This window comes from Doryrhamphus excisus, linkage group LG1 (assembly GCF_037039965.1).
Source record: "Doryrhamphus excisus strain RoL-2023G ecotype Guam linkage group LG1, RoL_Dexc_Guam_v1.1, whole genome shotgun sequence".
NCBI classification, from domain to species: Eukaryota; Metazoa; Chordata; class Actinopteri; order Syngnathiformes; family Syngnathidae; genus Doryrhamphus; species Doryrhamphus excisus.
This window is the reverse complement of record NC_136357.1, coordinates 25,722,260-25,747,424: the sequence shown is the minus strand read 5'-3', so window position 1 is coordinate 25,747,424 and position 25,165 is coordinate 25,722,260. Positions and strand designations below refer to the sequence as shown.

General features: G+C 38.2%; 1 protein-coding gene across 2 annotated transcripts in view; it reads left to right on the top strand.

The window, feature by feature from the left end:
• The window catches only part of ntrk3b (neurotrophic tyrosine kinase, receptor, type 3b), a 273,184-nt gene that overhangs the window by 204,165 nt on the left and 43,854 nt on the right, over nt 1-25,165 (top strand). For both annotated transcript variants that reach the window (XM_078792754.1, XM_078792752.1), the window contains one exon: nt 8,007-8,195. In XM_078792754.1, coding sequence (XP_078648880.1) covers nt 8,007-8,195 — 189 coding nt within the window. The remainder of the gene's footprint in view (nt 1-8,006; nt 8,196-25,165) is intronic.

Here is a 25,165-nt window from a genome sequence, read left to right as displayed (position 1 = left end):
GTGCTTTGGTCCAGCAGCTGATGATTTCCTGTGATCCTCCAAATGCGTCGCGTCCTCTCCTCCATCCTTCACGGGCACATGCGAACTTAATTCCTCTCACATCCATCATTAACGAGAAGCGGGGCGGCGCCTTTGTGAGTTACCCTTCCTGTGTTCTCTTGTTCATGTCCTCCAGTTAATTCCAGCCCTAATTAAGTACCTTTGAAAAGGAATCTGTGTGATAATTACCACAAGGAGGTGGAACGGAAGCAATCACTCTCTGCAAAATTTATTCCCCACCACAGGGATTTTTCTTCTAATAAAAAAATCATTTAAAAATGGACCTAAAAGAAGCCAATATCTATTTAAAAACATAAATAAAAAAATACAAATAATTATAGGGATGGACCCCAAAATAGGGATGGACCCCAAAATAGGGATGGACCCCAAATAGGGATGGACCCCAAAGAGGGATGGACCCCAAAATAGGGATGGACCCCAAATAGGAATGGACCCCAAAATAGGGATGGACCCCAAATAGGGATGGACCCCAAAAGGGATGGACCCCAAAGAGGGATGGACCCCAAAATAGGGATGGACCCCAAATAGGAATGGACCCCAAAATAGGGATGGTCCCCAAATAGGGATGGACCCCAAAAGGGATGGACCCCAAAAGGGATGGACCCCAAAAGGGATGGACCCCAAAATAGGGATGGTCCCCAAATAGGGATGGACCCCAAAATAGGGATGGTCCCCAAAATAGGGATGGACCCCAAAATAGGGATGGTCCCCAAATAGGGATGGTCCCCAAATAGGGATGGACCCCAAATAGGGATGGTCCCCAAAATTGGGATGGTCCCCAAAATTGGGATGGTCCCCAAATAAAGATGGTCCCCAAAATAGGGATGGACCCCAAATAGGGATGGACCCCAAATAGGGATGGTCTCCAAATAGGGATGGTCCCCAAGTGGGGATGGACCCCAAATGGGGATGGTCCCCAAATAGGGATGGTCCCCAAATAGGGATGGACCCCAAAATAGGGATGGTCTCCAAAATGGGCATGGTCCCCAAAATAGGGATGGTCCCCAAAATAGGGATGGTCTCCAAAATGGGCATGGTCCCCAAAATAGGGATGGTCCCCAAAATAGGGATGGTCCCCAAAATAGGGATGGACCCCAAAATAGGGATGGACCCCAAATAGGGATGGGATTTTGACTTTTTTTCTCTTTTTTTGTCCCAAGAATCACCTCCTTCAGTGTTCTTTATAGATGCGGCGACACGGTTCTGTATCTGCACAATATAGAATAATTCGAATAAAAAAAGTAAAAATAAATTACTGAAAAGTAAAATTAGAGCCATAAGCAATAAATCGAGTGAAACCTGGAGAGTGCCGTTAAAAAAAAAAAAAAAAGAAAGGCTGCATTGGCGGAAAAAAAAACCGTTTAAAGTGTCAGGTTACAGCACATTAAGCATATATCGTCATTTGCTTCTTATTGCACTTTTATTTCAAAGTTTCTAGCTGTTCATCCCGTTTAAAGAGGCAGCGCCACGTGGAAAAAAAGATTTATGCAGTATTCTTTAAAAAAAGAAACTGAAATTAAATTATCTTTATTCCCATATTTGAACTTTATTTTCATGTATTGGAACTTTTTTCCGAACTTAATTTTATTTAAATTTCTCATCACATTACCATGTTTTTTTTCTGTAACATGTCAACATTGTACTTGGAAAATTTTATATTTTATAAATTATATTTATTATTGTTATTATTATTTTTATATATTTTTTTTATATTTTTCCCTCTTATTACTACATTCTTGCCAAATTGTGACTTTTTGTTCGTTTTTGACTATTGAATATTAATATTAATTAATTAATAATATAAATAAATATAAATAAATATAAATAAATATAAATAAATATAAATAAATATAAATAAATATACATAAATATAAATAAATATAAATAAATATAAATAAATATAAATAAATATAAATTATACATATAAATATAAATTAATATAAATTAATTAATATTAATATTAATATTTTGACTTCACCCTTACAAAACTATAGCAGTGTTTTTCATTGATGTTGATTTTTTTTTACAATTTTCCAACAATTTCATCTTTTTTTTTTGGTAGATTTTCTTGTGGTAAGTTTAACTTTATTCCCAGAATATTTTGATTTATGCAGTATTCTTTAAAAAAAGAAACAAGTGAAAAATCTGAATTATCAATACAATGTTGGATTACCAGACCTCCATTAAAATTTGATGATTTTTCACTTTGCCTACGCCCCACCCCTCAAGAAAATATAACAGAAATAATTCAAGTCAATATATTCGCGCGCAATCACGCTAGCAAGCAAACTGCATCATTGCCTCCTTGGGGGAGGTAACCGGCAGAAGGAACGAGTACCACGTTACTTACAACTTTGACTGCCATTCCCCTCCTGTTTTTTGCCGAATCGTCTTTTTTTTTTTTTTTTTGCGGTTTAGTTTTTGGAGTGGTTCCCCCGCAATGATTCATTCATACCAGCCCCATCCATCATGGCGGCGTGACACGCTGACGCTGTCTTAATGAACGGCATCCAGGAGGGGGCGTCGACGCTGCCGCTTCCTGTTCTGTCCCGCACCGTAAATCACGCTGATCAATTGATCGGCTTGAATTAGCTAATGCACCCGGGGGCGTCCCAGCCGACGCCTTACATAAACATAAAACACTCGATGGGGGGGAGGGGGGTGTAATCGTACGGCCGAGGGAGGGAACGTTGACGGATGGCGTCCAGAGTCTCGTGGTCTGAGAAATCTTTTTGGCGGCGCATCATCATTCCTGAAGAAAAATAGCAGGACGCGGCGTGAGGGGAAAAATGTGGAAGCAGGAAGCAGGAAGCTCATCACAGCAAACGCCCAAACATCAGCTCATCCCACCGCAGTGTCGCCGCATGCTGCAGTCCGTAAACACGCGTGCGGCCTCATTGCGGCTCCTGATGCTGCGTCATCGCCGGGTAAACGCGCTAACACGCTTGTTTTGCAACGTTGGTCGGATAGTGTTGTGATGGGAGGAGTCGAACTTTCTAAAAATATAACCAAATAAAAATATTGAAAAATAAATCAATTTTTCTCTCAAAATATTGACAGAAAATTGTTGCAAACGAATGAGGAAAAAGTCGCAATTGTACGACAATAATGCCCTGATTGTTATGAGAAAAATGATTTTACTAGCATAACATTTAAATATTAAAGGGAAAATAATGTAAGTAGTCACATTACAAAACAACAAAACGGGTAAAGTTCAAAGTTCATTTTTGGAAAATTAAGCTATGGAAACAGCTATGAGAATGGGGTCAAAATATAATAATAATAATAATATTTATATAGCATATAACATAAGGTCATAATAATAAATAATGTCAGAAAAAATAAAATAATGTCAGAAAGTTGGAAAAATAATAATAATAATAATAATTTGGAATATGAGAACCAAAACTAGCAAGTTAGAATTTTTGGAAAGTTAGGTTATGAAAAATTCTAATATTGCCAGAATAAAGTCAAAATATTAAGAGAAATAATAAATATTTATGAATAATAAATAATAATAAATAATAATAAATAATAATAAATAATAATAAATAATAATAAAGAATAATAAAGAATAATAAAGAATAATAAAGAATAATAAAGAATAATAAATAATAATAAATAATAATAAGTGATAATAAGTGATAATAAATAATAATAAGTAATAATAAATAATAATTAATAAACGATAATAAACGATAAACGATAATAAACTATAATAAACTATAATAAATGATAATAAGTGATAATAAGGATAATAAATGATAAATAATAATAAATAATACATAATAATAAATAATAATGAATAATAATGAAAAATTTGGGATGTCTGATATTGGCTTTTTTTGTTGTTGCCAAAAAACGATATGCAGATATTGTCCAATTTCCCATCCCAATATCAGCCGATACCAATCCCGATGTGTCCCATGACATATCTCCTGTGGTGGAATGAAGACATATGCGATATATACGACATTTTTTAAATATCGGTTGTCATGATCAGAAAAAAATCAGATACCGATAACAACCGATATTACATTTTTGTGCTGATATCGGTCCGTTAATTATTAGATATCCCTATTAAAAATGTATGTTCATGAAGTGGAAATATTATGAGACCAAAAATATTGACGGACATTTTTAAAATAAAAAAAAATGGTGCAAAGTGCAAAATTCATCAGTAATAATGCAAGATTAAAGTCAAAATATGAAGAGAAATAATGTAAATAACCTCATGGATCCGTCACCGCCATCTTTCATTCTTGGTCCCACAAAGGAGCGCCACATAGCGCCACCAGGTTATGGCGTCTCGGCGCCGTCCTGAACGTCCTCCAGAGCGCCTCCACGTTTGAAGCTTGTTTGCGGAGGCGAGCGTTCTTTGTGCGCTTTCCAATAAAGTGCTCGCTCAGTCGAGGTTTGAGGCGTCCCGCAGGAAAGGAGAAACTGAAAATATCATCCTTTGTTGCTTCTTCTCCGAGACGCAACCCAGATCACAGAGGAAGAGCGACTACCTGCAGGGACTCTTTCATCTTTTTTGCAACTTTTACACAAGTAGACTTTTTTTTTTTATTCAGCAGCGGGACAAAAATCAGCTACAGCCTCATAAGCTCTGCCTAGCAACAAGCGACCAATCCGGTTTCTGCTGCACGGTACCTGCTCTCAAAATTACGGCTGGTGATTTTTTTTTTAACAATTATCCAACAATTTTAACTTTGCTCTTGTAAATTATCTTTATTCCCATAATATTTGAACTTTATTTTCATGTATTAGAACTTTTTCCCGGAACTTAATTTTATTTAAATTTCTCATCACATTACCATGTTTTTCTGTAACATGTCAACATTGTACTTTTATATTTTATATTTTTTATATTTTATATTTTTATATATTTTTATATATTTTTTATATATTTTTTTATATTTTTATATATTTTTTATATATTTTTATATTTTATAAATTATATTTATTATTGTATTTATTATTATTATATTTATATATATTTTGTTTATATTTTTTCCCTCTTATTACTACATTCTTGCCAAATTGTGACTTTTTGTTTGATAGTATTTTGACTAATATTAATATTTTGACTTCACCCTCACAAAACTACAGCAGTTTTTTCATTTCTGTTAATTTTTTTAAAATAATTTCCTAACAATTTCAGCTTTTTTTGGTAGATTTTCTTGTGATAAGTTTAACTTTATTCCCAGAATATTTTGACTTTATTCTTGTAACATTATCATTTATTCCCAACTGAAGTTTATTTGTTATTTCTATTAAAATATAACAATTATGCTACTAAAATGTTAAATATAATATATTATTATATTATATTATTATTATATAATTGTAGATTATATTATATTATTATGACTTTTTTTCTTGCTTTTTTCCTCTTAATATTTTGACTTTATTTTAATAATATTGGTGTGGATTTTTCTATTTTTGCTGTTTAGTTTATTTGTTTTTCCTAATGTTATTTCTATTGAAAGATTATTACTACATTCTCGCCAAATTGTGACTTTTTGTTCGATAGTATTTTGACTAATATTAATATTTTGACTTCACGCTCACAAAACGTCAGCAGTTTTTTTCATTTCTGTTGATTTTTTTTTTATAATTTCCTAACAATTTCAGTTTTTTTTTTGGTAGATTTTTTTGTGGTAAGTTTAACTTTATTCCCAGAATATTTTGACTTTATTCTTGTAACATTATCATTTATTCCCAACTGAAGTTTATTTGTTATTTCTATTAAAATATAACAATTATGCTACTAAAATGTTAAATATAATATATTATTATATTATATTATTATTATATAATTGTAGATTATATTATATTATTATGACTTTTTTTCTTGCTTTTTTCCTCTTAATATTTTGACTTTATTTTAATAATATTGGTGTGGATTTTTCTATTTTTGCTGTTTAGTTGTTAAATTATATTTTTAGGCTGTGCCACACCAAAAAATCCACACACCATAAATGGCCCCCAGGCCGCACTTTGGCCACCCCCGATCTTTTTTCCTCTTAATATTTTGACTTTATTTTAATAATATTGGTGTGGATTTTTCTATTTTTGCTGTTTAGTTGTTAAATTATATTTTTAGGCTGTGCCACACCAAAAAATAAACACACCATAAATGGCCCCCGGGCCGCACTTTGGCCACCCCCAATTTTTTTTCCTCTTAATATTTTGACTTTATTTTAATAATATTGGTGTGGATTTTTCTATTTTTGCTTTTTAGTTGTTAAATTATATTTTTAGGCTGTGCCACACCAAAAAATCCACACACCATAAATGGCCCCCGGGCCGCACTTTGGCCACCCCCCGATCTACCAACTCCCTCCTAAAATTTGAGAGGAGAGTGGGTATGATTGTCCATGTAGATCCTCCATCGTGTTGCATTATTAGTTTCCTTGTTATTTTGCTGTCTGTTGCTCGGGGGCAGATTGTTTGCATGTTTTATTCATATTTCTGCTAAAAGATGATTTTTTTTGCGGTGGCCTGGCGGTGTGGAGCGTGCGGGTGTGAAACTTGTGAGTTTTAGAGGATATTTAAGGCCGCTTCTGTTGGTGTACGTTTGATTCCTTAGCAGCGTGAGAGGAAAACCAGAGAGAAATTCCCGCTATTTCTAGGATCATTATTCTGATGTGTCTTTTTCACTAACGAGGGAATGTTTTGGGAGCAAATGAAGTCGGCTTCTGTAAGATGATTCATTTTGAAAGAGGGTGGGGGGGTGCAATTCCTGCGGCGTGCCTGCTCGCTCTGCCCGGCAATTTGTCGGCGCTGATGTGTTTGTGCGTGTGCCTAATAAAGTGAGTGCCATGAAAGCGCCCGCACAACATCGGGCGGCGCTCCTCCATAAATTGCAGCTTTGCCGCGTCCCTTCCTAACATCCCGCTTCCACCGGGCTGTGAGGTCTATTATGGGATGTCACCGGGTCTTGATTGCTACTTGCCGCCTTTGGATTGAGACACTCGGCATTGTGGGTAAACAGATTGACTGTCAATCAGCTACTGTTGACTTCATGTGCTCTCCCTGGCCCTGCCGTCTCGGAAGAGATATCGGGAATTTTTTTTCTCCTTGACCACCTAATGGAGACGTTTTCTCTCCTCGCCCGCGCACCTTGAGGATGTTTTCGGAATTGGGCTAACCGGATTTTCCACGGACAACAGAAGCAACAAACGCGGTCTTAAAAAGGTTTTAAATATGTTCTCACACCAATTTCCCTTCCTCTTAACGGCGGGAAGGATAAGGAAAAATGCTGTTCTTTCTTTTGGGAATGAATCCACTCATTTGCTCGCTTATTTGCCCAAATTTTGTACGCACACGTCTGCATTTCATTTCATGGATTCTCATGCCTTTATTAAGATTTGTCCGAGAACTAAGCGGGACCTGGCATGGTAATGACTTTTTTACGAGGATTCCTCGTTTATGCCGTTTAATTGGTTCCAGACCGGTACTTGATATGTAAATCACCGAGTATAACTCTTTACTTAAATCGAATGATGTAAATTGAATGAATTTATAGTTTAAAAGCATAGAAAACCTGTTTTACGGTCTAAATACACAAAATTATTAGAGCCCTCTAGACATGAAATAACACCCCTATAGTCAACTTTATACTTCTATTAGCCAATGTGGTCGATATAGCTGATATATCTAAATATCGGAGTTCAGTTACGGTCAAAACATGTTGGGGGTTACTGTGTCTGGTACGAGAACGTTCATGTTGGTCTGGTAATCAAGTCTAGTGATTTTGTGTCTACTGACACCTAGTGACCGATATAGAACGCTACATATATTTGAATGTGTCGTCTGAATGGTGATCAAATGATGGCGATGACTAACATCGAACTTCTAACCCTACAGAAAACGAAGGGCGGTCTTGTATTCAGTCCCAAACTGAAACGTACCTGTAAAACCGTCTTGTCTTGTCCCAGGTCCGGTGGCTGTGATCAGCGGCGAGGAAGACTCGGCCAGCCCTCTCCACCACGTCAATCATGGGATCATAACGCCCTGCACGCTGGACGCGGGGCCGGACGCCGTCGTCATTGGGATGACTCGGATCCCGGTGGTGGAGAACCCGCAGTATTTCCGACACGGACACAACTGCAACAAGCCGGCCACTCGTGAGTACATCGGCGATGTCTTTCCTAAATCCCGTTTGTCCAACGGTTGGAGCATCACTCCTAAAAGGCAACGGAAAAATCTTTGATAGAATGATCATTTCATCGCAGAAATGGGTAAACACCAATACAGGTGGTCCTAAAACGGTATAAAGTCGATTTTTTTAAAGCAAGGACGGAGGTAAAGACCAATACAGAGTGCAATCATCGTAATAGCATTCTGACTTGGTTCACTCCAGTTTTAGCCACGAGTTGCTAGACTTTCCCAGAGTACGATAACAGAAGAACCAAACCAATGTCCAGTCGAGAAAAGCGATCATGTCTTCCTAAAACCGCATAAAGTCGACGTTTAAGGCAAGGACGAAGGTAAAGACCAATACAGACTGCGATCATCGTAATAGCATTCTGACTTGATTCACTCCAGTTTTAGCCACAAGTTGCTAGACCTTTCCCAAAGTACGCTAACAGAAGAACCAAACCAATGTCCAGTCGTGGAAAACGATCATGACTTCCTAAAACGGTATAAAGTCGACGTTTAAAGCAAGGACGGCCGTAAAGACCAATACACAGTGCATCATCGTAAGAGCATCCTGACTTGATTCACTCCAGTTTTAGCCAAGCTAAACCTGTGACGTGTTGCTAGATCTTTCCCAAAGTATGGTAACTGAAGAACCAAACCAATGTCCAGTCGTGGAAAAGCGATCATGACTTCCTAAAACGGTATAAAGTCGACGTTTAATGCAAGGACGGAGGTAAAGACCAATACAGACTGCGATCATCGTAAGAGCATTCTGACTTGATTCACTCCAGTTTTAGCCACAAGTTGCTAGACCTTTCCCAAAGTATGCTAACAGAAGAACCAAACCAATGTCCAGTCGTGGAAAACGATCATGACTTCCTAAAACGGTATAAAGTCGACGTTTAAAGCAAGGACGGATGTAAAGACCAATACACAGTGCATCATCGTAAGAGCATTCTGACTTGATTCACTCCAGTTTTAGCCAAGCTAAACCTGTGACGTGTTGCTAGACCTTTCCCAAAGTATGGTAACTGAAGAACCAAACCAATGTCCAGTCGTGGAAAAGCGATCATGACTTCCTAAAACGGTATAAAGTCGACGTTTAAGGCAAGGACGGAGGTAAAGACCAATACAGACTGCGATCATCGTAATAGCATTCTGACTTGATTCACTCCAGTTTTAGCCACATGTTGCTAGACCTTTCCCAAAGTACGCTAACAGAAGATCCAAACCAATGTCCAGTCGTGGAAAACGATCATGACTTCCTAAAACGGTATAAAGTCGACGTTTAATGCAAGGACGAAGGTAAAGACCAATACAGACTGCGATCATCGTAATAGCATTCTGACTTGATTCACTCCAGTTTTAGCCAAGCTAAACCTGTGACGTGTTGCTAGACCTTTCCCAAAGTACGCTAACAGAAGAACCAAACCAATGTCCAGTCGTGGAAAAGCGATCATGACTTCCTAAAACCGCATAAAGTCGACGTTTAAGGCAAGGACGAAGGTAAAGACCAATACAGACTGTGATCATCGTAATAGCATTCTGACTTGATTCACTCCAGTTTTAGCCACATGTTGCTAGACCTTTCCCAAAGTACGCTAACAGAAGAACCAAACCAATGTCCAGTCGTGGAAAACGATCATGACTTCCTAAAACGGTATAAAGTCGACGTTTAAAGCAAGGACGGACGTAAAGACCAATACACAGTGCATCATCGTAATAGCATCCTGACTTGATTCACTCCAGTTTTAGCCAAGCTAAACCTGTGACGTGTTGCTAGACCTTTCCCAAAGTATGGTAACTGAAGAACTAAACCAATGTCCAGTCGTGGAAAAGCGATCATGACTTCCTAAAACGGTATAAAGTCGACGTTTAAGGCAAGGACGGAGGTAAAGACCAATACAGACTGCGATCATCGTAAGAGCATTCTGACTTGATTCACTCCAGTTTTAGCCACAAGTTGCTAGACCTTTCCCAAAGTATGCTAACAGAAGAACCAAACCAATGTCCAGTCGTGGAAAAGCGATCATGACTTCCTAAAACGGTATAAAGTCGACGTTTAATGCAAGGACGGAGGTAAAGACCAATACAGACTGCAATCATCGTAATAGCATTCTGACTTGATTCACTCCAGTTTTAGCCACGTGTTGCTAGTCCTTTCCCAAAGTACGCTAACAGAAGATCCAAACCAATGTCTAGTCATGGAAAACGATCATGTCTTCCTAAAACCGCATAAAGTCGACGTTTAAAGCAAGGACGGAGGTAAAGACCAATACAGACTGCGATCATCGTAATAGCATTCTGACTTGATTCACTCCAGTTTTAGCCAAGCTAAACCTGTGACGTGTTGCTAGACCTTTCCCAAAGTATGCTAACTGAAGAACCAAAGCAATGTCCAGTCGTGGAAAACAATCTTGTCTTCCTTAAACCGCATAAAGTCGATGTTTAAGGTAAGGACGGAGGTAAAGACCAATATATTCGTAATAGCATTCTGACTTGATTCACTTTGGTTTTAGCCAAGCTAAATCTGTCACATGTTGCTAGCCTGTTCCCAAAGTACGCTAACAGAAGATCCAAAGCAATGTCCAGTCGTGGAAAGCGACCATTTCTACCTAAAATAGTTTAAAGTTATTGTTTATAGCAAGGTCAAAGGTAAAAAAGCATCAAAGCGGTTTCTCAAAATCCCCTGGTGCCCCCCCCCCAACTCCTCCATTGTAATTTGCTGCTTCACAATGAGACACGCTGGGAGCCTGCAGGGCCTCTCTCTATATTGCCATATCATTTATTCTACAGAACAATGCAGACGTTGGCTAGCATCTGGCGGCACAGCTTCGTATACAATCAACTCAGTCACATGACCCGACCGCTTAATCAGCCACAATCACCGCAAACCTCCCCCCGTCGATGATCCCAATCAAAGCCGCGTGTTTTTTGTTTACGTCTTGGCCGGCTCCCAGAACGGTCGTGGTTCCGGGGCTATACAATGAGTCGGCGGGCGGGACTGAAGGAGAAGGCGAAGGAAAATCCCATTTAGAGGTGATAAATAAATGAGGGCTCTTATGTATTATGAATGGCATGAATTGTTAATAACCGCTCGTCGGTCTGATTTATAACATCTCATGCTGCGCACGCACGCGTCTGATCGCCGGCTAATGAATAAATGACACTCGGGCTCTGGTTGAAACTTCCGAAAGATGCCAGGATTCTGTTTCGGAGCGTCCGTCGACGGAGCGGTCGGGGGTTATGAGCGCCGTCACAAGGTCGTAATGGCTGCCGCTTTGATTCTATTGGTTGGGAAAACAAAATAGCTCCCGACTGTTTCTGCCTGGGCTGAATATGAATGTGTTGCTTACCCTCAGGACGCACACCTCGGGAAAAAAGTGTGTGTGTGTGTGTGTTTGCCAGCCAGTGTCAACCTGTGAATGAGTGCAGATGTGGGCGGACTGCTAGTGCCGCTTATTTTCGTCGCCTTCCGCGGCGCCGTGACTGCAAGCCCCGGGGTCCTCTGGGGGCCCCGGATTGTGGGGTGTCATGGGGTCCCCGTCCTATTGTCCGCCATAGCGCTTTACAGGGCTCCAAATACAGTAGAGCTGCATTATTGATGGCTGGCCAGTGATCCATAATGTATTCATTCATTTAGTTGAAAGCCTCGTATGTGAGGGAATAGGCTGCTGCCAGTTTTTACACACACACACACACACACACACACACACATACAAGCTCGGCGCTTGTCCATAAGTAATGTGACGGTCAAGTCCACCATCTCCACCAGCAACAACACAAAACGCAAGAACAGCCCTGCCTGACATTCAATATATATACTGCACATACACCATATATATTTATATATATATATATGTATTTTTTTTTTTGTCCCCCACCCACAAATGTTTTATTCATAAGGATTCCATCTTCCAGTCCGTCAGCCCCGGATGAATGTATTCATATTTTTGCATCAGTTAAATATCGCCGCCAAACAAGACGGCTTTCGGCGGCGGCCCTCCGGAAGCTAGCATGTATTATTATCATGTATTATTTTCAAGAAGGGGGGCGGGGGGGGGGGGGGGTGATAAATAAATAACCAGAAGTGTCACATAATTTGCAATGAAACTCTCGATGAACCTGGAACCTGCACATATGCATCACTAGAGGGCGATGTTATGTCTTACCCGCCATCTTGTCCTTTCGGTCGCGTCGAAAGTAGCTAGCAGATGCTAATGTAATAGCATGTAGCTGAGGCTAATGAGTCGCGTGAAAAGCTTTACCTTGAAATATTTTTACCGAGCGGTCTTCACTGGCTTGAGTAATTTTACTCTATTTTACTTTTTTTAGTTTTCCTGATCTCTCTTAATATTTTAGTTCTATTTTAGTTTTATTTAACCATTTCTGTTGTATTTTTATTTTCCAACTATTTCAACATTATTGTTGTAATTCTGACTTTTGTCTGACTTTTTTGAATATTTAGACTTCATTCTCATATGTGTCTTTTTTTTACATTACGGTTTTAAAAACAAATTTTCTTTTAATATTTCAACATTATGCGATATACTATACTAAAATGGTGTTATTTTTCCTTGTAGTATTACGATGTCATTCTTGTAAAGTTATAGTTTTTGTACAATGAGGTTGCTTATGAGAATGGAGTCTAAAATATTCATTATATATATTAAAGCGCTAAGCATTAAATATTCATATTATAGTCTAAATATTCAAAAAAGTCAGAATTACAACAATAATGGTGAAATAGTTGGAAAATAAAAATACAACAGAAATGGTAAAAAAAAACTAAAATATTAGGAGACATTTTTAGAGAATAAAAAAAATAAAATAATTTACTGTAATTGTAATAGAATTGAAAAAAAAAAAGATTGATCATTAATATTTTACCCCCAGTGTAGACTTAACCTCTTTTCCCGGCGGTTGTACGTATTTCAACTACTCATTAGTACTGCATGATTACAGATAGAACCGACGAACAGTCATGGATGAGCGCATCAAGTGCTAATATTTGTTTTTTGTTTTTTTATACCAAAAATGGGCAAACGTGTGGTGTTGTGAGTGCTGAATGGCGAACGTGCGAGGATCCGCTGACGTGTAACTTCCAGCAGCTCAGTCGCTGAGCTCTGTCTTACAGCCGGATTAAAATATTAGCAATAAGTACGGCCAAGTAAGTACTTAAACACCAGGGATCGGGTTTTGTTGTGCATTTGGTGTAAAGTCTAGACTCGCTATAGAGAATAGCGAATGATTTGTAGGAGTTTGGAGTAAATTCTGATTAATTATATAGAATATTTATGGCACAGCTAATGAGGTTGTCTTTGGCTGTATGTCCTCATTGAAGCCAAAGAAATGATGCTTAATGTGAAATATTTACGATGATATGAACGGCCATGTTGTTTCTCGTTGGAATGGCTCGTGCGCTCCCAAAAGAAGCTGGTGTATTTAAACTTTGGACTTTTTGAATAAATATTTTTTTTAATGTAGTTTGTACCTGGAAGTGTCAAGTTGTAGCACATTAAAAGTGCCCCATTACGCAAAAGTGACTTTTTAATGATGTTCTAAAAAGCGATGTGTCCCCGGCGCCCGTTTATGAGGGTCCGACGTGAGGAAAATCCACCATCTCCCTCGCTTGTTTGCTCCACTTTTGAGAGAAGTGCAGATCGATACCGAAATACTGATACTTCCAAATATCGTCTGGAATACCAGAATTCTGTCTCAAAATCAAAATATCGATATTTAGGATCCTTCATTAATTCGTAATCACGTTTGTCTGTTGAAACGTTGACCGATCGTAAACGTAGCCATGTGTCAATTGTCAATAAAGTTTTCATTCTTAAAGTAGTTTTTAAATGGCCTTATTATGTGACTTATTTTACATTGTTTCAAATACCAATTTGACATACATACATTATATGATTTTCCTATAGATACAGTCTGGAAATGACCGGTACTTTTTTTTGGCTAGGTGGCTTTTGAAATTCCACCCCTAGCTAGACGACCCACCCCCTGAATACACCCACCGTTTTGTAAAAAAAAAAAAAAAAAAAGCAGGCTTCGCTACACATCTAAAAAAGCCCTTCCAGTCATCTGTCAAACATAGGAGCTGTGAATTTGATCGTTTGATTGCAGGCTAACCTGCCGTGTTAGCATGTTAGCATCACATAGCGTAACGTTAGCATCACATAGCTATGCTCCATGTTAGCGTTGCGTGTGATACACTGCAACCATTAGCTCGGATAAGAGTTACAGTGTGCATGTAAAAAGCAGGCTTCGCTACACATCTAAAAAAAAGTCCTTCCAGCCATCTGTCAAACATAGGAGCTGTGAGTTTGATCGTTTGATTGCAGGCTAACCTGCCGTGTTAGCATGTTAGCATCACATAGCGTAACGTTAGCATCACATAGCTATGCTCCATGTTAGCGTTGCGTGTGATACACTGCAACCATTAGCTCGGATAAGAGTTACAGTGTGCATGTAAAAAGCAGGCTTCGCTACACATCTAAAAAAAAGCCCTTCCAGCCATCTGTCAAACATGGGAGCTGTGAATTTGATCATTTGATTGCAGGCTAACCTGCCGTGTTAGCATGTTAGTATCACATAGCGTGACGTTAGCGTCACATAGCTATACTCCATGTTAGCGTTGCGTGTGATACACTGCAACCATTAGCTCGGATAAGAGTTACAGTGTGCATGTAAAAAGCAGGCTTCGCTACACATCTAAAAAAGCCCTTCCAGCCATCTGTCAAACATAGGAGCTGTGAGTTTGATCGTTTGATTGCAGGCTAACCTGGTGTTTTAGCATGTTAGCATCACATAGCGTAACATTAGCATCACATAGCTATGCTCCATGTTAGCGTTGCGTGTGATACACTGCAACCATTAGCTTGGATAAGAGTTACAGTGTGCATGTACAAAGTGGATCAAGTACACAATAGCGCTATTAGCATTAAAGGTATAGTCAACCAAGTACTTCAAACCGGTGAAAAATACTATAATATGGAATCTGTAAGACTTTAAATCACTGCATTCTAACATAAATGTCGGCAGCCAATGAACATTTCATTAGGACTTCGTTAAAGCAGAGGAGACAAAGTGGGCGTGTCCTAGCGGCGGCTAATAACATCTCTACTAAGCCTAGCTAGCTAACGCTAACGCGCTCCTCTTCGTCTGAAGAAGCCATTGTGTCACTTTGGCCGCTGGGATGTAACAAATCCGTAATTAAAAAAGCAATCTGAGCGATAAAACAAAGCCACTTGCTGTGAGACAGCGCATCCGCCCAAGATAGCGATCTGTCATTAGGCTAAAGAATTGTCCTTTGCCTTTCTGCCTTTATCTCGCTAATGCCGCTACAGGATTGGCCTTTTATGGAAAGCCGGCGGATTAAAACAAAAAGTGAAAGCCAAAAAAAAAAAAAAAACTCTGAAGGAACATCCTAATCAGTCACGCCTCCTCGCTGGTTTACTCCAAACATTACTCACACCGCTGACTTCCAGATTGTTGTCATTTATCCAACTATTCCTCACATAGCAACTCATGCTATGCTTGCTTTTAGCAACTTTTTGGGAAAAAGAAAAAAAAAGTCAAATAAAGTAAAATTACTCAAGCCACTGAAGACCAGTCAAAAAAAATATTTCAATGCGAATGAAGTTTAAATATTCAGAAAAGTCAAACAAAAGTCAGAATTACAACAATAATGTTGGAATAGTTGGAAAATAAAAATACAACAGAAATGGTTAAAAAAAACTAAAATATAACTAAAATATTAGGAGAGATCAGGAAAAAGAAAAAAAAATAAAGTAAAATTACTCAAGCCACTGAAGACCGGTCAATATGCTACATGCTATTCATTCATAGCATGTAGCATTAGCTCCACTTTATAGCTGCTGAACTGCTAAAATGCTAACAAAAGACACAAAAGCTTTACCTTGAAACATTTTTATTGACCGGTCTTCAGTGGCTTGAGTAATTTTACTTTATTTGACTTTTTTGTCTTTTTCCTGATCCCTCCTAATATTTTAGTTATATTTTAGTTTTTTTTAACCATTTCTGTTGTATTTTTATTTTCCAACTATTTCAACATTATTGTTGTAATTCTGACTTTTGTCTGACTTTTTTGAATATTTAGACTTCATTCTCATAAGTCCTCAACCTCATTGGACAAAAATTATAACTTTGTGTCTTTTTACGGTTTTAAAAACACATTTTCTTTAATATTTCAACATTATGCAATATACTATACTAAAATGATGTTATTTTTCCTTGTAATATTACCATGTAATTCTTGTAAAGTTACGACTTTTTAACATGATATTGCAATTTTTTTCTTAAGATTTTTGACTTTCATTCATTCATAGCATGTAGCACTAGCTCCACTTTATAGCTGCTGAACTGCTAAAATGCTAACAAAAGACACAAAAGCTTTACCTTGAAACATTTTTATTGACCGGTCTTCAGTGGCTTGAGTAATTTTACTTTGACTAATATTTTAGTTATATTTTAGTTTTTTTTTACCATTTCTGTTGTATGTACGACTTTTTAACATGATATTGCAAATTTTTTCTTAAAATTTTTGACTTTCATTCATTCATAGCATGTAGCGCTAGCTCCATTTTATAACTGTTGAACTGCTAAAATGCTAACAAAAGAGGTTTTGGGGGGGTCAAATGCTAGATTTTTTTATATCATCGCTTGTTTTCCGACTTCCCAGAGATGTAAAAATGATATCGTAAAAGGTGAAGATACTTTCAAAGCAAAAAAAACATAGTAGCCGGTTAGCCTATTAGCCTGTTAGCAGCTAAATGCACATCTCTGGTTATTTTATATTACGATTATAATAATATTACGATTATATATAATATTACGATTATTACTTGACAGTTTCAGTCAGTGAATTGATGAGCTTTGCTGAATTTTCATGAACTTTTATTTTTGTGTCTCGTTTTCACAAGCGTTGACCTAACTCTGCTGTGAAAACGGCTTCTAGCATCTTTAGGAAATGGAAATAAGAATAAATCCCAGCCTTTCCCAACATGAAACACTCGTCCTTGCAAATACCTTCCCTGACCTGAAGATGACTACAATACTCCGTGCACACACACACCGACACACGCACACATAGTGACATTGTGAGGCAAAGCAACGCTACACACACTCTGGGGAAACGGGGTGAGTGGTTGCCAAACAAAGCAGCACAAACAAAGTCGGCACAGAAACAGAACAAAGCTCTTCCTGTCCGACCCGACTGAGTAAAATCTTTTCCTGGGAGGACAGCCTTGTCTTCTCAGGTGAACCTGAGAGCAGCGTCAGGATTCATCTCTGCTAGCCCCGGGAAAGTGAAGGCTAACCTAGGAACAAACAGTTACTGAGCTACGTTGACGCACGGCAGGGACAGACGGACGCATGAATAAAAGAAACTGGCATTGGAACGTTGCAAGTAGAAAGTAACGAGCTAATAAACTGGATGTTCACAAGTAAAACACGTTGAACAAAACTAGCATGTAGCAGAATACGTAGTGGCTAATAACTAACATGAAAACATTCAGAAAGCTAATGGCTAATAACTAGCAAAAAAACAGGAAGAAAGCTAATGGCTAATAACTAGCATGAAAAAAGAGAAAAACTAATGGCTAATAACTGGCATGAAAACAGTCAAAAAGTGAATAGCTAAAAACTAGCATTAAAACAGAAAGCTAATAGCTAGCATAAAACAGTCAGAAAACTAATAGCCAATAACTAGCATGAAAACAGTCAGAAAGTGAATAGCTAATAACTAGCATTAAAACAGAAAGCTAATAACGAGCATGAAAACAGTCAGAAAGCTAATAGCTAATAACTAGCATGAAAACAGTCAGAAGACTAATAGCCAATAACTAGCATGAAAATAGTCAGAAAACTAATAGCCAATAACTAGCATCAAAATAGTCAGAAAGTCAATAGCCAATAACTAGCATGAAAACAGTCAGAACGTCAATAGCTAATAACGAGCATTAAAACAGAAAGCTAATAACTAGCATTAAAACAGTCAGAAAGTGAATAGCTAATAACTAGCATTAAAACAGAATGCTAATAACTAGCATAAAAAACAGTTGGGAAGCTGACAGTTACTAACTACCATGAAAACAGTCAGAAGGCTAATAGCCAATAACTAGCATGAAAACAGTCAGAAGGCTAATAGCCAATAACTAGCATGAAAACAGTCAGAAAGCCAATAGCCAATAACTAGCATGAAAACAGCCAGAAAGCTCATCGCCAATAACTAGCATGAAAACAGCCAGAAAGTCAATAGCTAATAACTAGCATTAAAACAGAAAGCTAATAACTAGCATTAAAAAACAGTCGGGAAGCTGGCAGTTACTAACTAGCATGAAAATAGTCAGAAGGCTAATAGCCAATAACTAGCATGAAAACAGCCAGAAAGTCAATAGCTAATAACTAGCATTAAAACAGAAAGCTAATAACTAGCATTAAAAAACAGTCGGGAAGCTGGCAGTTACTAACTAGCATGAAAACAGTCAGAAGGCTAATAACCAATAACTAGCATGAAAACAGTCAGAAAGCTAATAGCCAATAACTAGCACGAAAACAGTCAGAAGGCTAATAGCCAATAACTAGCATGAAAATAGTCAGAAAGCCAATAGCCAATAACTAGCATGAAAACAGCCAGAAAGCTCATCGCCAATAACTAGCATGAAAACAGCCAGAAAGTCAATAGCTAATAACTAGCATTAAAACAGAAAGCTAATAACTAGCATTAAAAAACAGTCGGGAAGCTGGCAGTTACTAACTAGCATGAAAATAGTCAGAAGGCTAATAGCCAATAACTAGCATGAAAACAGCCAGAAAGTCAATAGCTAATAACTAGCATTAAAACAGAAAGCTAATAACTAGCATTAAAAAACAGTCGGGAAGCTGGCAGTTACTAACTAGCATGAAAACAGTCAGAAGGCTAATAACCAATAACTAGCATGAAAACAGTCAGAAAGCTAATAGCCAATAACTAGCACGAAAACAGTCAGAAGGCTAATAGCCAATAACTAGCATGAAAACAGTCAGAAGGCTAATAGCCAATAACTAGCATGAAAACAGTCAGAAAGCCAATAGCCAATAACTAGCATGAAAACAGACAGAAAGCTCATCGCCAATAACTAGCATGAAAACAGCCAGAAAGTCAATAGCTAATAACTAGCATTAAAACAGAAAGCTAATAACTAGCATTAAAAAACAGTCGGGAAGCTGGCAGTTACTAACTAGCATGAAAACAGTCAGAAGGCTAATAGCCAATAACTAGCATGAAAACAGCCAGAAAGTCAATAGCTAATAACTAGCATTAAAACAGAAAGCTAATAACTAGCATTAAAAAACAGTCGGGAAGCTGGCAGTTACTAACTAGCATGAAAACAGTCAGAAGGCTAATAGCCAATAACTAGCATGAAAACAGCCAGAAAGTCAATAGCTAATAACTAGCATTAAAACAGAAAGCTAATAACTAGCATTAAAAAACAGTCGGGAAGCGGGCAGTTACTAACTAGCATGAAAACAGTCAGAAGGCTAATAACCAATAACTAGCATGAAAACAGTCAGAAAGCTAATAGCCAATAACTAGCATGAAAACAGTCAGAAGGCTAATAGCCAATAACTAGCATGAAAACAGTCAGAAGGCTAATAGCCAATAACTAGCATGAAAACAGTCAGAAAGCCAATAGCCAATAACTAGCATGAAAACAGCCAGAAAGCTCATCGCCAATAACTAGCATGAAAACAGCCAGAAAGTCAATAGCTAATAACTAGCATTAAAACAGAAAGCTAATAACTAGCATTAAAAAACAGTCGGGAAGCTGGCAGTTACTAACTAGCATGAAAACAGTCAGAAGGCTAATAGCCAATAACTAGCATGAAAACAGCCAGAAAGTCAATAGCTAATAACTAGCATTAAAACAGAAAGCTAATAACTAGCATTAAAAAACAGTCGGGAAGCTGGCAGTTACTAACTAGCATGAAAACAGTCAGAAGGCTAATAACCAATAACTAGCATGAAAACAGTCAGAAAGCTAATAGCCAATAACTAGCATGAAAACAGTCAGAAGGCTAATAGCCAATAACTAGCATGAAAACAGTCAGAAAGCCAATAGCCAATAACTAGCATGAAAACAGCCAGAAAGCTCATCGCCAATAACTAGCATGAAAACAGCCAGAAAGTCAATAGCTAATAACTAGCATTAAAACAGAAAGCTAATAACTAGCATTAAAAAACAGTCGGGAAGCTGGCAGTTACTAACTAGCATGAAAACAGTCAGAAGGCTAATAGCCAATAACTAGCATGAAAACAGCCAGAAAGTCAATAGCTAATAACTAGCATTAAAACAGAAAGCTAATAACTAGCATTAAAAAACAGTCGGGAAGCTGGCAGTTACTAACTAGCATGAAAACAGTCAGAAGGCTAATAACCAATAACTAGCATGAAAACAGTCAGAAAGCTAATAGCCAATAACTAGCATGAAAACAGTCAGAAGGCTAATAGCCAATAACTAGCATGAAAACAGTCAGAAGGCTAATAGCCAATAACTAGCATGAAAACAGTCAGAAAGCCAATAGCCAATAACTAGCATGAAAACAGCCAGAAAGCTCATCGCCAATAACTAGCATGAAAACAGCCAGAAAGTCAATAGCTAATAACTAGCATTAAAACAGAAAGCTAATAACTAGCATTAAAAAACAGTCGGGAAGCTGGCAGTTACTAACTAGCATGAAAACAGTCAGAAGGCTAATAGCCAATAACTAGCATGAAAACAGCCAGAAAGTCAATAGCTAATAACTAGCATTAAAACAGAAAGCTAATAACTAGCATTAAAAAACAGTCGGGAAGCTGGCAGTTACTAACTAGCATGAAAACAGTCAGAAGGCGAATAACCAATAACTAGCATGAAAACAGTCAGAAAGCTAATAGCCAATAACTAGCATGAAAACAGTCAGAAGGCTAATAGCCAATAACTAGCATGAAAACAGTCAGAAGGCTAATAGCCAATAACTAGCATGAAAACAGTCAGAAAGCCAATAGCCAATAACTAGCATGAAAACAGCCAGAAAGCTCATCGCCAATAACTAGCATGAAAACAGCCAGAAAGTCAATAGCTAATAACTAGCATTAAAACAGAAAGCTAATAACTAGCATTAAAAAACAGTCGGGAAGCTGGCAGTTACTAACTAGCATGAAAACAGTCAGAAGGCTAATAGCCAATAACTAGCATGAAAACAGCCAGAAAGTCAATAGCTAATAACTAGCATTAAAACAGAAAGCTAATAACTAGCATTAAAAAACAGTCGGGAAGCTGGCAGTTACTAACTAGCATGAAAACAGTCAGAAGGCGAATAACCAATAACTAGCATGAAAACAGTCAGAAAGCTAATAGCCAATAACTAGCATGAAAACAGTCAGAAGGCTAATAGCCAATAACTAGCATGAAAACAGTCAGAAGGCTAATAGCCAATAACTAGCATGAAAACAGTCAGAAAGCCAATAGCCAATAACTAGCATGAAAACAGCCAGAAAGCTCATCGCCAATAACTAGCATGAAAACAGCCAGAAAGTCAATAGCTAATAACTAGCATTAAAACAGAAAGCTAATAACTAGCATTAAAAAACAGTCGGGAAGCTGGCAGTTACTAACTAGCATGAAAACAGTCAGAAGGCTAATAGCCAATAACTAGCATGAAAACAGCCAGAAAGTCAATAGCTAATAACTAGCATTAAAACAGAAAGCTAATAACTAGCATTAAAAAACAGTCGGGAAGCTGGCAGTTACTAACTAGCATGAAAACAGTCAGAAGGCTAATAACCAATAACTAGCACGAAAACAGTCAGAAGGCTAATAGCCAATAACTAGCACGAAAACAGTCAGAAGGCTAATAGCCAATAACTAGCATGAAAACAGTCAGAAAGCCAATAGCCAATAACTAGCATGAAAACAGACAGAAAGCTCATCGCCAATAACTAGCATGAAAACAGCCAGAAAGTCAATAGCTAATAACTAGCATTAAAACAGAAAGCTAATAACTAGCATTAAAAAACAGTCGGGAAGCTGGCAGTTACTAACTAGCATGAAAACAGTCAGAAGGCTAATAGCCAATAACTAGCATGAAAACAGTCAGAAAGCTAATAGCCAATAACTAGCATGAAAACAGTCAGAACGTCAATAGCTAATAACACGCATTAAAATAGAAAAGCTAATAACTAGCATGAAAACTGTCAGAAAGTGAATAGCTAATAACTAGCATTAAAACAGAAAGCTAATAACTAGCATTAAAAAAAACAGTCGGGAAGCTGATAGTTACTAGTTAGCATGAAAACAGTCAGAAAGCCAAACTCCTGATGTTTTGAGTAAACATAAAATACTTGTAGGCAAACATTTTGTTGGGCTAACAACCTAGCGTTGTTGGTCTTCCTCTATGGTGTCAAACAGGAAATGGGGAGCGCTAATAGATGACGCCCTGATTTTAGTCTTCAACAGACGTAACAGGCATCAATTTAGTCTCAGTCTCATCCGGCGTACTTTTTTTTTAAATAACAATTTAAGACAATTGAGCGAAGCCGGCATGGTCGTTTTTTTGTAAATAGCGCTAAGCATCGCCATCAGCAGCCATCCACGGCGGCAGCGAGGACGCGGCGAGTCGGCCGCATGATTGATTCAAAGGCACAGAATGTTCTTTAAAAAGAGCGAAAGCTGCTGTCTGCCGCGTCACTCACGTCCTTTCAGGCCCCGTTCAAGCCCATTTGACAGCGGCGCCGCTTGGCTCCCGCCTGGAATGAAAGTTAAATAAAGTTGAAATGGCTTTGAAGAGTTGCCAGATCCAGTGGCTGGAAACTGTTCCGCTGGAAGGAAGGGAAGTGACACCGGGGGTTCCGCCGCCTGATGGAGAGCCCATTTAGCCGCTCAGACATGACGGGATGGCTAGTTAGCACGCTCTGCGATAATGAACTCTTCCAAGCGACTCGGCCAAAACGTGTCACGACTCGCTAACGTTTTTTATGCGCTTGGATAAGTTGGGAACATGAATGCTTTTTTTTGGGTCTTTTCATCGCAAAAGATCAGCCTTTTTATGGCTTTTATGTCGGGGATGATGATTTCTATTGGCATATTTGCTATTCGCTTCCATCTCGCCATAGCGTATGGCGGGTCGTCATCAAGTCGTGATGCGCGGATCGATACTGAAATATTCATACTTCTGATATCCACTTTTCATTCTCAAATCAAAATATAATACTTCAGTCAATATAGAAATCTGTATAATATTTTAATAGTTTAGGTTTAAATAGAATTTGCTGTCTATTTGTTGCTATTGAGATTGATGGAACCTTGGTTAGCGTCATTACGGTCTGGCTCTAACCAAATAAATGTTCATTCATTCATTTTCTACCGCTTTTTCCTCACGAGGATTACGGGGGTGCTGGAGCCTATCCCAGCCGTTTTTGAGCGAGAGGCGGGGTACACCCTGGACTGGTGGCCAGCCAATCACAGGGCACATATAGACAAACAACCATTCACACTCACATTCATACCTATGGACAATTTGGAGTGGCTAATTAACCTAGCATGTTTTTGGAATGTGGGAGGAAACCGGAGTACCCGAAAAAACCCACGCATGCACAGGAAGAACATGTAAACTCCACACAGAGATGGCCGAGGGTGGAATTGAACCCTGGTCTCCTAGCGCTAACCACTAGACCACCGTGCCGCCCCAAATACATGTTTTCGCTACTTAAAAAAAGCAAACCCAATTAACCACTTCTAGAATGTTAACACAAATGGCAAAGAGAGAGACGCCACCTTCCTGTGTTGCCATGACTTATTTCGAGAATTCACCCAAAATTGAAATGACTTCCGCTTCCGGTTGCCATGAAGGACCTGCGGCAAAAACGCTAGTCAAAGATCCTCTATATGACAGGAGCACTCTGCTCATTTAAGGATCTGCGGCAAAAACGCTTGTCAAAGATCCTCTATATCACAGGAACATTTTTCTATTAAAGCACTAAATGCAAAAATGCTAGTCAGAGATCTTCTATATGACAGGAGCACTCGGCTCATTTAAGGACATGCGGCAAAAACGCTAGTCAAAGATCCTCTATATGACAGGAACATTCTTCTAGTTTAAGCAGTAATTGCAAAAACGCTAGTCAAAGATCCTCTATATGACAGGAATGTTCTTCTAGTTTAAGCACCAATTGCAAAAATGCAAATCAAAGATCCTCTATATGACAGGAGTGTTATTCTAATTTAACCACCACTTGCAAAAATGATAGTCAAAGATCCTCCATATGACAGGAACATTCTTCTAGTTTAACAACTACTTGCAAAAACGCTAGTCAAAGATCCTCTATATGACAGGAGTGTTCTTCTAATTTAACCACCACTTGCAAAAACGATAGTCAAAGATCCTCTATATGACAGGAACATTCTTCTAGTTTAACCACTACTTGCAAAAACGCTAGTCAAAGATCCTCTATATGACAGGAGTGTTGTTCTAGTTTAAGCACTAATTGCAAAAATGCAAGTCAAAGATCTTCTATATGATAGGAGCACTCTGCTCATTTAAGGACCTGCGGCAAAAACGCTAGTCAAAGATCCTCTATATGACAGGAGCACTCTGCTCATTTAAGGATCTGCGGCAAAAACGCTTGTCAAAGATCCTCTATCACAGGAACATTTTTCTATTAAAGCACTAAATGCAAAAATGCTAGTCATAGATCTTCTATATGACAGGAGCACTCGGCTCATTTAAGGACATGCGGCAAAAACGCTAGTCAAAGATCCTCTATATGACAGGAGTGTTATTCTAATTTAACCACCGCTTGCAAAAATGATAGTCAAAGATCCTCCATATGACAGGAACATTCTTCTAATTTAACCACTACTTACAAAAACGATAGTCAAAGATCCTCTATATGACAGGAACACTC